At 43.1% G+C, this 13,383-nt stretch overlaps 1 protein-coding gene across 3 annotated transcripts; it reads left to right on the forward strand.

Moving 5' to 3' along the window:
- Window positions 1-1,829: 1,829 nt before the first annotated feature.
- On the forward strand, window positions 1,830-4,661 carry LOC131691544 (uncharacterized). Of its 3 annotated transcripts, none has more exons than XR_009305799.1 (3): window positions 1,830-2,833; window positions 3,685-3,971; window positions 4,104-4,239. XR_009305799.1 is itself a non-coding variant. In XM_058978048.1 (3 exons), the coding sequence occupies exons 1-3, from the start codon at window positions 2,281-2,283 to the stop codon at window positions 4,256-4,258; spliced, it is 894 nt and encodes a 297-aa protein (XP_058834031.1). In that variant the 5' UTR covers window positions 1,830-2,280; the 3' UTR covers window positions 4,259-4,661. The 3 variants fall into 3 exon arrangements, 1 of the variants encoding a protein (XP_058834031.1); XR_009305800.1 differs by having other exon boundaries at window positions 4,109-4,236; XM_058978048.1 differs by having other exon boundaries at window positions 3,685-3,870; window positions 4,104-4,661.
- Window positions 4,662-13,383: the final 8,722 nt, after the last annotated feature.

Consider the following 13,383-nt stretch of genomic DNA (forward strand, 5'->3'; position numbering starts at 1 on the left):
AAGTAAACGTGTAATTCTAGCTCATATGAATAGACTTTCAACCATTATTTTGTTTAGTATGTACTGGTTTATGAAAAGGTTATCCGTGGGCGCACTTATCAACCCGTATTTCCTAAATCTGAGTTCAGATCCGTACAAATTTCATGTATAGCCTCTGAAAATAATACGATTTCTATTAAACTTTAAGTATTGCAAACACCGACTAATACATCTCCGAGATAATAATAGTGTCAACAAATGGAGCACTATTAGGGCCAACGAAGGAACACTTGGTGCCATAACTGGAGCAAGAGACAAAGTTTTGACGTCACATTAAAAACTTTTTCGGAGAAAAATCGGTTAAATCTAAGACAAATTCTTGTTAAGAACTCTCAGATCTTTCTAAAATGATATAGATTGTAATTTAGCGTGGTACATTTACAACAGTGAAGGACCAAACACTTTCGTTATGCTTAACTAGTGCCATAACTGGCTCACCCACCCTATATCACTTAGGGATTTATTAATTAATGTGTCGAAGTTTTTTTCTGAAATTTTTTATGCAGGTACCATAAAATATTCCATGTGACCTTCCGAACCAAAAATGGATTTAGACGGCACATCGCTGGTAATCGAACTCGGTCCAGTGCGTAGTTCTGCATTGTGCTTGTGGAATATTATTGGACTTTCCTCTATAATACTCATTCCCATATTTGTAATTTGTAATTTATTTATCAGCAGAACGAAAACTTGTCAGTTACATAAACTTTGTATCAAGTCAAAGAAAATATTTTGACTGTTCCTCAGTGTCGTAATATTCTCCGCTTCAGCAACGGTGGCCAACAAGGCGGGCTTCAAGGCGGTTCCAATTAGAGGCTGTTGTCGTTCTACGGAGTACATCATGTTCCACTGTTCACTTTTTAGTAACAAATTTTCAGGTCATTTGCTGCGTCTGTTCAGCACTAACCGCAGTTTAGAAATACTTTTTAATTGAGATGTTTTCACGACTGTTGTTTTCGTCACCATTAAAATTTGTTGTCTTTTGCTAAAAAGATTTGCCCAACGCGAACTTTTTTATTATGGTTTGTTTATTTCTAGTTCAGTTGTTTTTTCCATAGATACAATTCAGTTTGTTATTTTTTCCTTAGATACCATTCGTCGAAAGAAAAATGAGAGCCCGTGTTTTGATGTCAGTGAAACGTCATTATTCGATTTGACTTTTCGAGGGACCGTGAGTTACTAATTGGCGAATCCATAATGAACCAAAAATTAATCGCTAGTGGCACGGCCCTGTTTACTCTGTGGCTATTGTATAGGATCGAGTAGAAAGTTCGTTCCAAGGATTAATCTTGCGGCTAGTTACTCCGGTACAAACAGAAACAAAAAGAAAAACTTGTTCCTGTGTCTACTCCCTTCTGTTGCCAGAAAAATGATTTTTTCACTGTTTGTCCTAAAGTCTTTCCAATTTCTCTTGGTACTGGAACACTCCTAGGTTTAGTTTTGGTTTCGTTCTCGTGGCATTTCAGTTGAAAAATTTGCATCTCAACTGACGTAGCTTTGGATTGAGAATGTTACATTTTAAGCTGGTAAGTTGCATTGATCATCCTACTTCCTAATATATCTTATCCGCAAAATCGTAAAATTATTTTCAAAAGCTGATCAAATTACCTCTATCACCCTATACGTATCTCATTCGCTGCCAGAGCGCACACCCCTCGGCTCTAAATATACGCATCCACATATCTGGCATCCCTGAGCTTCACTCACCAAATCACCACTCACGTACTTGACACTCGTCTCTCAACTCAACTCAAGTGCGGCTGCATTTCATTCGCACCTTCTTGGCAGTTTTTTATGTGATTCGAACTGTTGCCGCGTGCGGGTCGTATCGTCTGTTCTTGTCGAGTATTTTTTATTACTGCTAAGCTTGCCCGCGTTTGCCAAGAATTACCCCACACTCGAATGTTTCGCACGTGTACTACTACATGGGGTAAGTGCAATAAATAATTGCAATACATTACATAGGCACAAGCCCAGCAGCCCTCACTCATCGGTTAGTGTTTAGTTTTCCGCGTCGCCGTTCGTAAGCTTTATTACAGTGCAGTGCGTGGTGTCGTAATACATATTGGCAGCTGGTGTACGCGTACATTTTGGCCAAAGTTCTAACCACCGGGTCTATTTTTAATATCGTTAGTAACACGATCTGTCATCGGTTTATTTTCATCGCCCTTTCGACAACCAACGATTACGCGGTCTCAAGTCACGGTTCGATTGAACGCCAAGCAAAGCTCTACGGACGGAATGGTTTTCACACTTTACAACACTTCGTCCTATTTACCGCTAGACAACGACCAGAGAGTGGCATTTTACAAAAACGAGAACTTACTGTTCCCACCACTACCACCGCCATCAGCGGCATCCGTTGTCTGCAGACGTAGTAACAGCCCAGCAATGCCCGTAACTGCCAACACTGGGAGTATCTCCCCGCTCGGAGTAGTCTCCGCCAGTGAGTCGGTAGACTTCCGCCCAGTGGTCCATCTGAGCTCCAACGGTTATTACGGTTACGTACCGGTCGTCTCAATGCCGAAAGTGATGTCAACAGGAACAACGAACAATCATGCTGTCATCAGCAGCACCGCCAATGGTGTTGGTGTGAGTGTCTTATTGGATTCCCCTTCGGCGACGACCGCAGTTGCTGCCGAAGACTCGATGATGGATTGCGCGGACAGTGAAATGGAAAATTACCATCAGCCGCCACAGCACGCACGGAAGCGAAAAGATTACAGCGGGCAGGAGGACATGAATGGCAAGCGACGGAAGACTTGGATGGAACAGCATCAGCACCAGCAACCAGGTAAGCAGCGTGTCTCTGGACTAGTTTTGTTTGGTCACAGTTTAGTTGCCCCTCTCCTGGGCCATGCATTAAGAACCGAGCGTCAAATCGATACGGTTTAGTTGCGCAGTTTGGTGGTGTGCGTTTTATCTGGGTGGTCTCACTAACACCAATCGAATCAGTGGGTGGGATGTATGGGTGGTACTGTGTGTTAGTAGGCGGAGGAAGGTTGTTTCTTGTTTACACAACGAACGTCCGTGTCAAGAGAGAACCGGCAATAGTCGAGAAAACAAAGCGATGATACGTTCATCGCGGGAAAATACCGATGATGATATTACGGCGGCAAATTGGATAGCGCCCCTCAAGTAAACCGAAGACGAATCGAGGTCACCGGCGAACGTTGATCGTGTTTGCTGCAACTTACACGATGCGATGGAAATTCATGTGCGCAAACGTGCAGTTTTCGAAACAATGAAGCAACATTCGAAACCAGTAATGTCATTGGCATTAAATTACAACTTCCCGGTGAATAGCTTGCAACAAATCACGATGAGGGACGCTCTTTTCCCTTATTTTTGAAAACGTCTATCGTTTCGTTCGAAAGAGGTTATAATTACTAGTGGGCGTAAATTGTTATGGATGGGATATTACCTCGCTCTTACTTTTGATAATGCCCTTTAATATTTTATTGCCTCGAGTACACACATTGCCAAAGTAATGGGTAACAATATTCTAGAGCGAGGCCATATACATCGATCAGCGAATACATAGAGAGAGAGTAACGCTTGGTTCCCTCTAGTAGTTATAGTTACTTATCACGACCACTGCTAATGTCTTACGAACAACTTCGCTAATGTATGGCTTCATTTCAGGTTTCAACCCAGCTCCAAACTGGAGCACGCCGCAAACTCACCGGATGGAAGTTGCCGATCAACAACAGATGGATCTCCAACCCCAGCATTTCGTCAATGGGTTCTGTCCGCCAACTAACGGCACATTCAGCAACGGCTTTTACCACCAGCCGTCGGCACAACCAACGCCAGTACTACAGCAGAAAAGTAAATATTCCGAGACAAGTCGCTGCATGATGTCCCATATGATCTAGAACCACAACTCGCTCGCGCACGCCGGTTGGATTCTTTCTCACTTTCGAATCTAGGTTAGCTTAATTCTGACTCTATCCCTCACCAACCGAGCTAACCAAAACCTGTTGTCAAATCGCATTACTAACATCGTTCCTCAAAATTAATTTACATTCATTAACGTCCCGTTTCATTTCCTACCCTCCTAGATCAGCTGGATGCCAATAATAATTATTTCCGGTGGAATTTGGACCGACCGAGCGAGCCTGATGTACGGGAAAAACGTCCCTCTGGCAACAACGGCCAAGAATTGCACGATTTGTTTATAAGCTTACATGGTTCCGGTTGTTTTCTGATGGAATGACACTGACGCGAGGCTTTTTTCCTTTTAGTTCGTAGGACCTTTGGGAAACTGTAGTTTCGAATGTGTTTAACTAATACTTTTAGCTCATTTATCTCACCAACGAACCACCTTTTCTAGTACATAGGCAACACTTAAAGCAGTGACCTTTCTAGGCTATAAGATATCGCCGTTTAACGTTCAAATACCCGACGCAATGAATTGACAAATTTTAGTTTTAGGTTTTTCTTTCATCCCACTACAATAATAGGATTAGGAGACTTTAATGATAATAGGCAATCTAGTGAAATGTAGCTATGTTTAACAGAGTAAACTATTTTTTTAATATAAAAAATCAGTACTAACATACCATATCGCTGAGTTAGTGGACTGTTCGATACACGAGAGAATAAAAAGTTCAAACGAGTTGTCATATGGTTTTGAATTTTTCAATAAATGTTTTTCTATTGAAAAGAACAACGTTGTTTAATTTTTAAGAATACCTCACTTTCCGTGAGACGAACTCAACGTAGTACGGGTAACTCGGATTTGTATTTCATCAAATTGATAGACTGTTAATACACTGAGCTCGTCAAATGTACGATACTTCGGCATTGATTTCAGTAACTAATTGATCTGTTTCTCTTAATGTTTTCATCGTGGCCGCGGATTTCTTTGGATCGTGCATCGGTTTACTTCAAATCAGCCGTACAATGCAGTTTCCAAAGCCATGTTAAAGCATGATCTGCCGATTGGTTCGTTTCGTTAGACTGAGTCTTACGCAGCTTTGAAATCTGCAAACAAATGAGGTCGCTAGTTGTATTCTTTTATCCAGATTTTGTCGCAGTGTCAACATCGGATCTGGTCCGCCGTTGATCGTCCTTCTCGAAATCCGCTTTGGTATACGTCGAAAAATCAGCTACCAGGCGCTAAACAAACAAGGGAGCGATCCGTATAGGCGGTAGTGACGATAGCGTTCCTAGTACCGACCCTTTTTAGCAAGAACCGGTTCTGCACTACAGAAGCCCTCAGAATAATTTTGTCAAGGGAACTGAAACACAATTCCTATTGCTTTGTTGCTTATTCTCTGCACATCGTCAGGGCCATAGCGTGGCCTTCTGGCACCCTTGTCTCCATCTAAAGGGCGAACACGAAATTATTGCGACGCGTTCAACAGGGCATAACTTTTTTACCATTGGGTAAAAATCAACCAAATTTTGCACACTTTTTCATTGATGTGTATTGTTTACATGTGAAGCGGATGATTAAAGCAAATCCAAACGTCTCAAGCCGTGATTTGGCTAAAAAGATCGGCATGTCGCAGAGCTGCGTCCAGAATGCAGAGAAGAGAGCTGGACTACATACATACAAGGTACAGAACTTCCCAAACCGCGATGAGCGGCAACAATCGACGGCTAAAACGGAAGCTCTACGAGAAGATGCTGACAAAATATGGCTGCTGTGTGATGGACGACGAAACGTATATAAAAGCCGATTTTAAGCAAATTCCAGGGTTGGAGTTTTTCACCGGTAAGAGCAAGTTCTATGTGGACGACAAATTTAAGAAGAAGAAAATGTCGAAGTGCGCCTCCAAATATCTCATTTGGCAGGCCATCTGCTCTTGTGGACTGAGGAGTGAGCCTTTCGTGACAAGGGGCACAGTAAATGGCGAGATCTACAAATTTGAGTGCCTCGAGAATCGCCTTTTGCCGTTCTTGCAGCAGCACGACGAAGCTCCGCTATTTTGGCCAGATTTGGCATCATGCCACTATTCTAAAAGTGTTCTGGAGTGGTATGAGGCCAATTCTGTCCATTTTGTTCCAAAGGACATGAATCCGCCAAACTGGTGGAGCAGTACTGGGCAATGATGAAGCCGGAACTTGGGAAGAGCAAGAAGACAGTCAAAGACGAGAAGGACATGCTAAGAAAATGGAAAAAAAAACTGAGAAACTGGTACCGGATGACACTGTAAAGACTTTGATGGAGGGCATCAAGCGAAAATGCGTTCAATTTTACACTCAAGGCTCCATCGATTAACTTTTCTTTTGATTTTTGAAGTAAATATATGTATAAAACTACCCTAAAATTTTGGTTTGATTTTAAACATAAGAAAATTGGCATGACATTTTCGGTGTCGCAATAATTTCGTGTTCGCCCTTTATTCCGTCGCCGATTAGCCGTTTAGGTGGTCCCCGTGAGCCACGTAGGAGCTGATTCTTTGAGCCATTTAGCTCCTGTTTCCGTGCGTCATTCAGCTCCCGGGCCTTATCACGATCTACTTGGATAGTCCCCGATGGTGAACTCATTCTACTTCGACCGATAGTTCCCCGATGGAGGGATTTCTTCCGGCATCGAAACCCACTTCCTTGAGCCATTAAGCTTCCACCTTTATCGAGATAAACTCGGTTATTATCCTACTCCGACTGAGAGTTCCCTGGCAGCGAAATTTCTCTCGCTACTGGTGTTTGCTTCGTGAGTCAATTTGCTCCGCATTTCGTCACGATTCTGCCGGGTAGTCGACGATGGCGAATCTACCCTATCGTGAATTCCCCGGCGGTAGTTTGCTCCCGATACCGATGTTGGTGTCCGTGAGCCATTTAGCTCGCCGCTTCGTCTACTCGGTCTAGTCCCCGGTGGTGGACCTAGCCTACTCAACGGGCCAGCCAGTATGTGCTGAGGCCCATCCAGCGACTCCGGGTGGAGCGTAGCTTCCGGTTCCAACGACCCACTGTTAGCTATTCGACGCTGTCTACTCGGTCTATCAGGAATCAAAGTTTTTGACGGCTGTTCGGCCATCTATGGGAGCTGTCCATCAATGTCAGCTTCTTTCTCCGAACAGCCTAGATAAGCCGTGTAGTGTCGGTAGTGGTTGTTTCAACCGGCTAAGAATTACACTACGGACTACCTGTTCCGATGGTAACACCAAACAGGGAACCCCAATTCCATAGTGCCATGCGACCCGTGCTATGGGTAAAATTGTTGAGGGGGTTTAAAATATTCTCAATGGCGAACGGAGCCTGGGAAGAGCCGGGCGAACTCCCCAGTAACTGCCTGTGGTCCACTAGGAGGTTGATAACTCTATTATCTTTCTCCGGACAAAACCAGCCTAGAAGCCGCGTGGCATCCGGCGGGTTGAAGTATGTCAGTTATGGAAATAACTGTCAAATTCATTCCCAAAGGTGGCCGCGTCACTTATGAGGAGGCAAAGAGCTTTAGACCGATCAGTCTGACCTCCTTCCTTCTCAAATCAGTGGAACGTTTAATCGACCACTACATTCGGGATGGTAGCTTGGACGAGCACCCGCTGCATGCAATGCAACATGCATATCAGTGGGGGAAGTCTACTACCATCCTGTTACACAATGTTGTCTACAACATTGAAAAAGCTTTTTCACAAAAGCAATCAAGTTTAGGAGTTTTTCTCGATATTGAAGGTGCTTTTGACAACGTGTCTTTCGAATCCATTTTGGAAGCAGCACGAGATCATGGAGTACCTTCATATATCACGAACTGGATACACGCAATGCTTAGCAACCGACATCTGTGCTCATCGTTAAGACAAGTAGAGATGAGGAAACTGAGTGTCTGCGGATGTCCTCAAGGTGGTGTGCTGTCACCACTTCTATGGAACCTTGTCGCCGATAGCTTGTTGAGAAAACTAAATGAGCTTGGGTTTCCGACGTATGGTTTCGCCGATGATTGATCACCGGTATTTGCATTAACACACTTTTTGATTTGATGCAACAAGCCTTATGTGTTGTTGAGCGGTGGTGTCTTCATATTGGACTATCAGTTAATCCAAATAAAACCTCAATGGTGCTTTTCACGCAACGAATGATTACAACCGGAGCTCGTCCATTGCAGTTTTTTGACTCTGAAATTATGGTCGAAGATCAAGTTAAGTACGTTGGGGTAATTCTCGACTCAAAACATAATTGGACAGCTCACATCGATTTCAGGATCAAGAAAGCTTGCATGGCCTTTGGCCAATGTAGACGGGCTTTCGGCAAATCTTGGGGACTCAAACCCAAGTACATTCAGTGGATCTACACAACAATTGTTAGACGAATACTGGCATACGGGTGCCTTGTGTGGTGGCAGAAGGGAGAAGTCATGACAATCCAATCAAAGTTAAACCATCTTCAGAGGATGGTCTTGATGGCGATGACTGGTGCGTTTTCGACAACACCTACTGCTGCTCTCGAGGCACTCTTGAACATAAAACCACTACATGTGTTTCTGAAACAAGAAGCACTTTCTTGTGCATACCGTCTTAAGGTTACTGGGCTCTGGAACAGTAACCCAATAGATCGTGTAACTAGCCACACAAGACTGTGGCCCCAAATGGTTACTTGGGATGAATATACACTTGCTCCCAGTGACCTTACACTCACATGTAGATTTCCTTCTAAAACTTTCAATGTGAGAATTCCTCTTCGCGAGGAATGGCTGTCTGGCTGGATGGAGCGACAACTTGAAGAATACGTAGTTTGTTATACGGACGGTTCTTTGTTGGAGGGCCGAGCCGGTGCTGGTGTTTATTGTCATAAGATGAGATTAAACCAATCTCATTCGCTTGGTAGATACTGTACCGTATTCCAAGCAGAAATCTTTGCGATTCTGTGTGGCGTACAATCCGCACTTCAACAGGGAATTTGCGGTAAAAGAATCTATTTTTGCTCTGACAGGCTGCCCTGAAAGCACTTAGTTCGGCAGATTCGAGATCGAAATTAGTAATCGCATGTCGAACTCAAATCGAAGTTCTACCACTGTCAATAAGTTGGATAAAGCACAAGATTCGCTCTTGGGCTGCATTCGAACATGCCAACCATTGGTGTAGCTTGCAAACTTGCGTTCAAACAAAGGCTTTTCTGCCGGATGTGAGTCCGAAAATGTTAAGAAACTTGTTGCATTTTTCCAAGCACAACTGCGGTGTTCTGGTCGGGGCACTGACTGGACATTGCAAACTCAATTATCACATGGCTACTATTCAGCGTGCTGAGTATTATTCATATGATCTTTGTGAATCCGATTACGGAACATCATATCATTTGATATGCAATTGCCCTGTATTATTGCGCATCCGGATTTTTGGTTCTCCATACATAGATGAACCTATGTACAGAGAGCTGAAATTTAAGGATATGCTTTTGTTCCTAACCCAGTGTGGTAAAGAGCTATAGTTTTTTAGCCGTATTTGAATGACAATATCTCTTCGGGGGTGTTGTCGTTCTGTTATCTCAATATCCCCTCGGGGGTGTTGATATATCCGCTCACTGTTTGAGTAGAGGTTATATATCCCTCCGGGGGTTGGAAGTTTTATTCCTGCTGTTGTAGCACCTGCAGATCGTTCAGCATCACTCCGGGGGTGCAGAATGCTCTGTTTTAATTGTTCTGTGTCGTTGTTTTCCTTACCCCTAACCTTACCACTTCCCCAATCCTTCCCATCAGGAAAATGATGAAAAGACGATTCTTGGCAAGGCAAAAATCTCCGATCAACATGGGGAACGTGACATTTGAGCCAGACGCTACTGATTACTCGGTCTAATCCCCGGTGGTGGATCTAGCCTACTCACGAGCTACTCGGTAGGGTGTCGAGGTCAGTCCAGCGATTACGGTGAAGCCTGTCGTCCGGTTCACTGGTGCCCTGACGACCAGAACCCGGTGCTACGTCGCGTACTACTCAACTGGTCCCCGGTGGTGGACCTAGTCTACACCGTCGAAGAGTTCCCCGGCGGCGAAATTGCTCACGAAACCAGATTTGTGGTTTCGCGGCGGCGTTTTAGCCAATGGCGCTTGTTGGTCCCTTCGCTACTTCCTCTGCAACTCGGAGAGTATACTCGTAACCACTCTGTTGACAGCGTCCCAGGTATGCTTATCGTAGCACATCTCTTCGACGATATTGTCAATTGTCAGCTACACCACCGACCACGACTAATTTCTACGCTCCCTTTTTCACTATAGAGCGAGAGTCTGACAGTACCATTGAGGGAAGATCTTCTAATGTGCTTATACATTTCCGGAACGTGAAACATCATTTCTTCTCCTCCTGAGAGTGTCCCTTAACAGGTACTGTTACAAAACCGAAGTAAGTGGCTCTTGGTCTCGGAGTCTCGGAAAGACCAAGAGCAGGGATTTCCATATGGAACATTGAAAATCCCAAGTGTCCCTTCAGATGTAGATCTTTCACGCCAGGGCCAAGAAAACATTATGGAGGAGCGTTTTTGGAGATCAACATGCGAAATTATTTCAATCGAATTAACCTTTGCTCGGTAACAGGTATTGAAGTTGTCGCTTCTAGGTCCGAATTGCAGGCAGACTTATCGACATTGTTTCCATATGCATCGTCCCTCATCTGGTTTTAGAACACTGTAACTCACACGGTATGCCATGGGATTGTCTTCACGATGATAACCGATCTATCTTACTGCATGATATTCGCGACAATTTCAATCTTGAAAACGATGGAAAAGAATTGCTACTCCATCACCGCGGCTAAATGCATTAGATTTATCGTTGAACTCTACCTCAATTGGTGTGTCCATTGATTGAAAAAGCTACGCGCCACTATATCCGAAACAATCCAATCAAAACAATAAATCCATTCGATGAATGCGTACAAGGTTTAGATTGGTTTGATTCTTGCTACTGTGATTAAAGATCAGGCGAAACGAGTACTCGACACGAACAACAGTGGACGGTCTCCCACTGCGTGGTGAGCAGAGAGCGCTCAAAATTGTAGGCGAAAAGATCAAAAAGGCCGTTAGATACGCAAATGAAAAACTGAATGAAAGCTAAAAACGCGGTTATTGGCCCCGGTTCGTCGACGAATTAACGAGAGAAACCATGTTTCGTCTGGTGGCTAGGCCCTACATTGTATTCGATTCAATCTTCGATCGGAATACACGGAACCAAGAATTCTTTTTCGGCGGCAACAACATTCCATCTAGACGTTCAAACAGTAGACGTTTCGCATTGAAATGATCATGCTGTATAAAACTGATGGCTTTTTATTTACCTATCAACGACCGTGTCCACATCGTTACAGTTCCAAGCAGGCTCTTCGTTCGATGGAGCATAAAAACCACTACTTGTATTTTCTAGGGACATGGGAGTTCCTGAGTGCTTTATCTGAAAAGTCATGCCAGATTACTTAATTTTGAGTTCTTTCGCATTGCTCCATTCCGGGTAATGAGAGTGCGTACACATAGGCATTAGAAGGTGATATTTATGAAAGATCGCTTGGCTTCATCGAGTTTTTCAAATTTCTTGTAAGAGGACGCACTGGCAAATTTCGTGGAACAATGGAAGTGTGGGAATTCCAAAGGGATCAAAAAGCCTTGGTTCAAGAGAATGGACAAGGATAGTGACTTTATTCGGGTGATATCTCGGGTAATGTCCAGTCATAATACATTGAATAAGCATCTACGATGTATTCGGGTCGTGGAGAACGGTCTCTGCACTTATGGTGACGGTTATAGCGACATTAAACATGTTGTGTGGTCGTGCGCCTAGTGCGCTAGCCCCAGATCGCCGTTAAACGAATCTCTTCGGCCTAATTCCAGCCCGAGATATGCTGGCTATCCTAGATATCACTATATGTCTCACATATACATATTTTGAAACACGCTTGGTATCCAAATATAGTTATCTCTACCCTTTTGGTTGATATACTAACAGCTACCTGGAAATCTGGTCCCAGCGGATCCAAGGAGGCCAGTCGGTGATCCGGCTCATGATGCCCTGACAGCGATCTTCCGTTTGCCAAAAAGCTACAAGTTTAATTTTTTTCTTTTCCCTGTCATTGTTGTCCGCCTTTGTTCACTTTTCCTGATACTGTCACTGCTACTCTGGTGTTGAAATCAATCCCTATTGTAAATATATTTTGCCTTGCAAGAGTTTTTCTCCTTCTTTCAATTATTAATCAAATAATAATTCCTGTTAAAAAATAAATTGTATATCTAATCTTTAAAAATATTTATAACAGCATCCTTTAGTCTAAATAAAATTTTAATATATTTTTTAGATTGCTTTCTTTGTTTTAAAATGTAGATGTGTCAAAATGTATTGCCCTTAATATTGATATGAAAAAAAATCCAAATTTCCAACAAATCCTAATTATTATCCCATTTTTTCAAGAAATATAAATTGTAAAGAAATTTAAAATGAAAATCATACATACAAAAAATACATCAAAAATTTTAGGAGCATGCATTTGTGTGCGAGATACATAGGTGATTAATTTCAGGTTTTGGTTTGTTCGAAACTTTCGAGTGGGTAATTCCCCTCTCGGTTATTTTAGAGTGTGTAGTACTACCCATACTACCCACGTATTCCGCCGGCCCTGCTCCTTTAGCTCTGGGTCCGCTCTCACTTTCTTGAGCAAAGCGGTGTAGGACGTCGTATCGTTCGCTTCGACGATCAGTGCACGAGCCGAATGTTTTCCGCCCTTCTTCTGCTCCGTTTTATGCTCTTCTGTTGCTAAAAGTGAAAAGGGAATTTCTTCTCACGGAATTATGTGCGTAATGTGGTACTGATAACGTTGAATAGTGTAGCCGAGGCAAGGAGTATCATTGTCAAGAGATCCATTCAACACAACATAGAATACAACAACGATTCAGCGAAGATTCTCGTATAAGTGAATGATGAAGAGATTGAAGTACGTCTACACGATTTTGCATCGCACACTAACTCTGAGTTCCTTTTCAAAAAATCGTTTTTTTTATATTTCTCTTAAAATCAATGTAGAATCCTACTTATCCATTATCATTTTTGGTTTCAAAAAAGACCCAAAAATGATAATACCGCTCCAGGTTCAAGGTGCTTGGAGCGCAAAGCTGACGCATGAAGTCGTCGTCGAATAATGGTTCTGCATCTAGAGAAGTCCTCTTTTACATCTGTGCCTGTACTGGTACCTGTGTTGGTATCAATACGGAACTGTTTTGTACATGTTTAATCCTCTGCCAGACTTTAAAAGGCCCAGTACCCTCAGCGCTGTCCACCCACTGCAATTAAAATCTTCCACTTGCTGATGTGCCATAAGATTTTGAATTTCTATCAGCAAGTTTTCTTGGGCGCCAGAAGTTTGCTGCGCACTTGAAAATTTGCCATTTGATCTGTACTCAAAAGTAGAATCTATAGATGTTGAT

The sequence above is a fragment of the Topomyia yanbarensis genome, chromosome 3, assembly GCF_030247195.1.
Source record: "Topomyia yanbarensis strain Yona2022 chromosome 3, ASM3024719v1, whole genome shotgun sequence".
Classification (NCBI taxonomy): domain Eukaryota; kingdom Metazoa; phylum Arthropoda; class Insecta; order Diptera; family Culicidae; genus Topomyia; species Topomyia yanbarensis.

Excerpts from the sequence above, each read along its gene's own strand:
- LOC131691544 (XM_058978048.1), top strand. The coding sequence starts at position 2,281 with ATGGTTTTCACACTTTACAACACTTCGTCCTATTTACCGCTAGACAAC. Across the intron at positions 2,834-3,684 it reads GCATCAGCACCAGCAACCAG|GTTTCAACCCAGCTCCAAAC; the intron begins GTAAGCAGCGTG and ends GCTTCATTTCAG. Across the intron at positions 3,871-4,103 it reads GCCAGTACTACAGCAGAAAA|ATCAGCTGGATGCCAATAAT; the intron begins GTAAATATTCCG and ends CTACCCTCCTAG.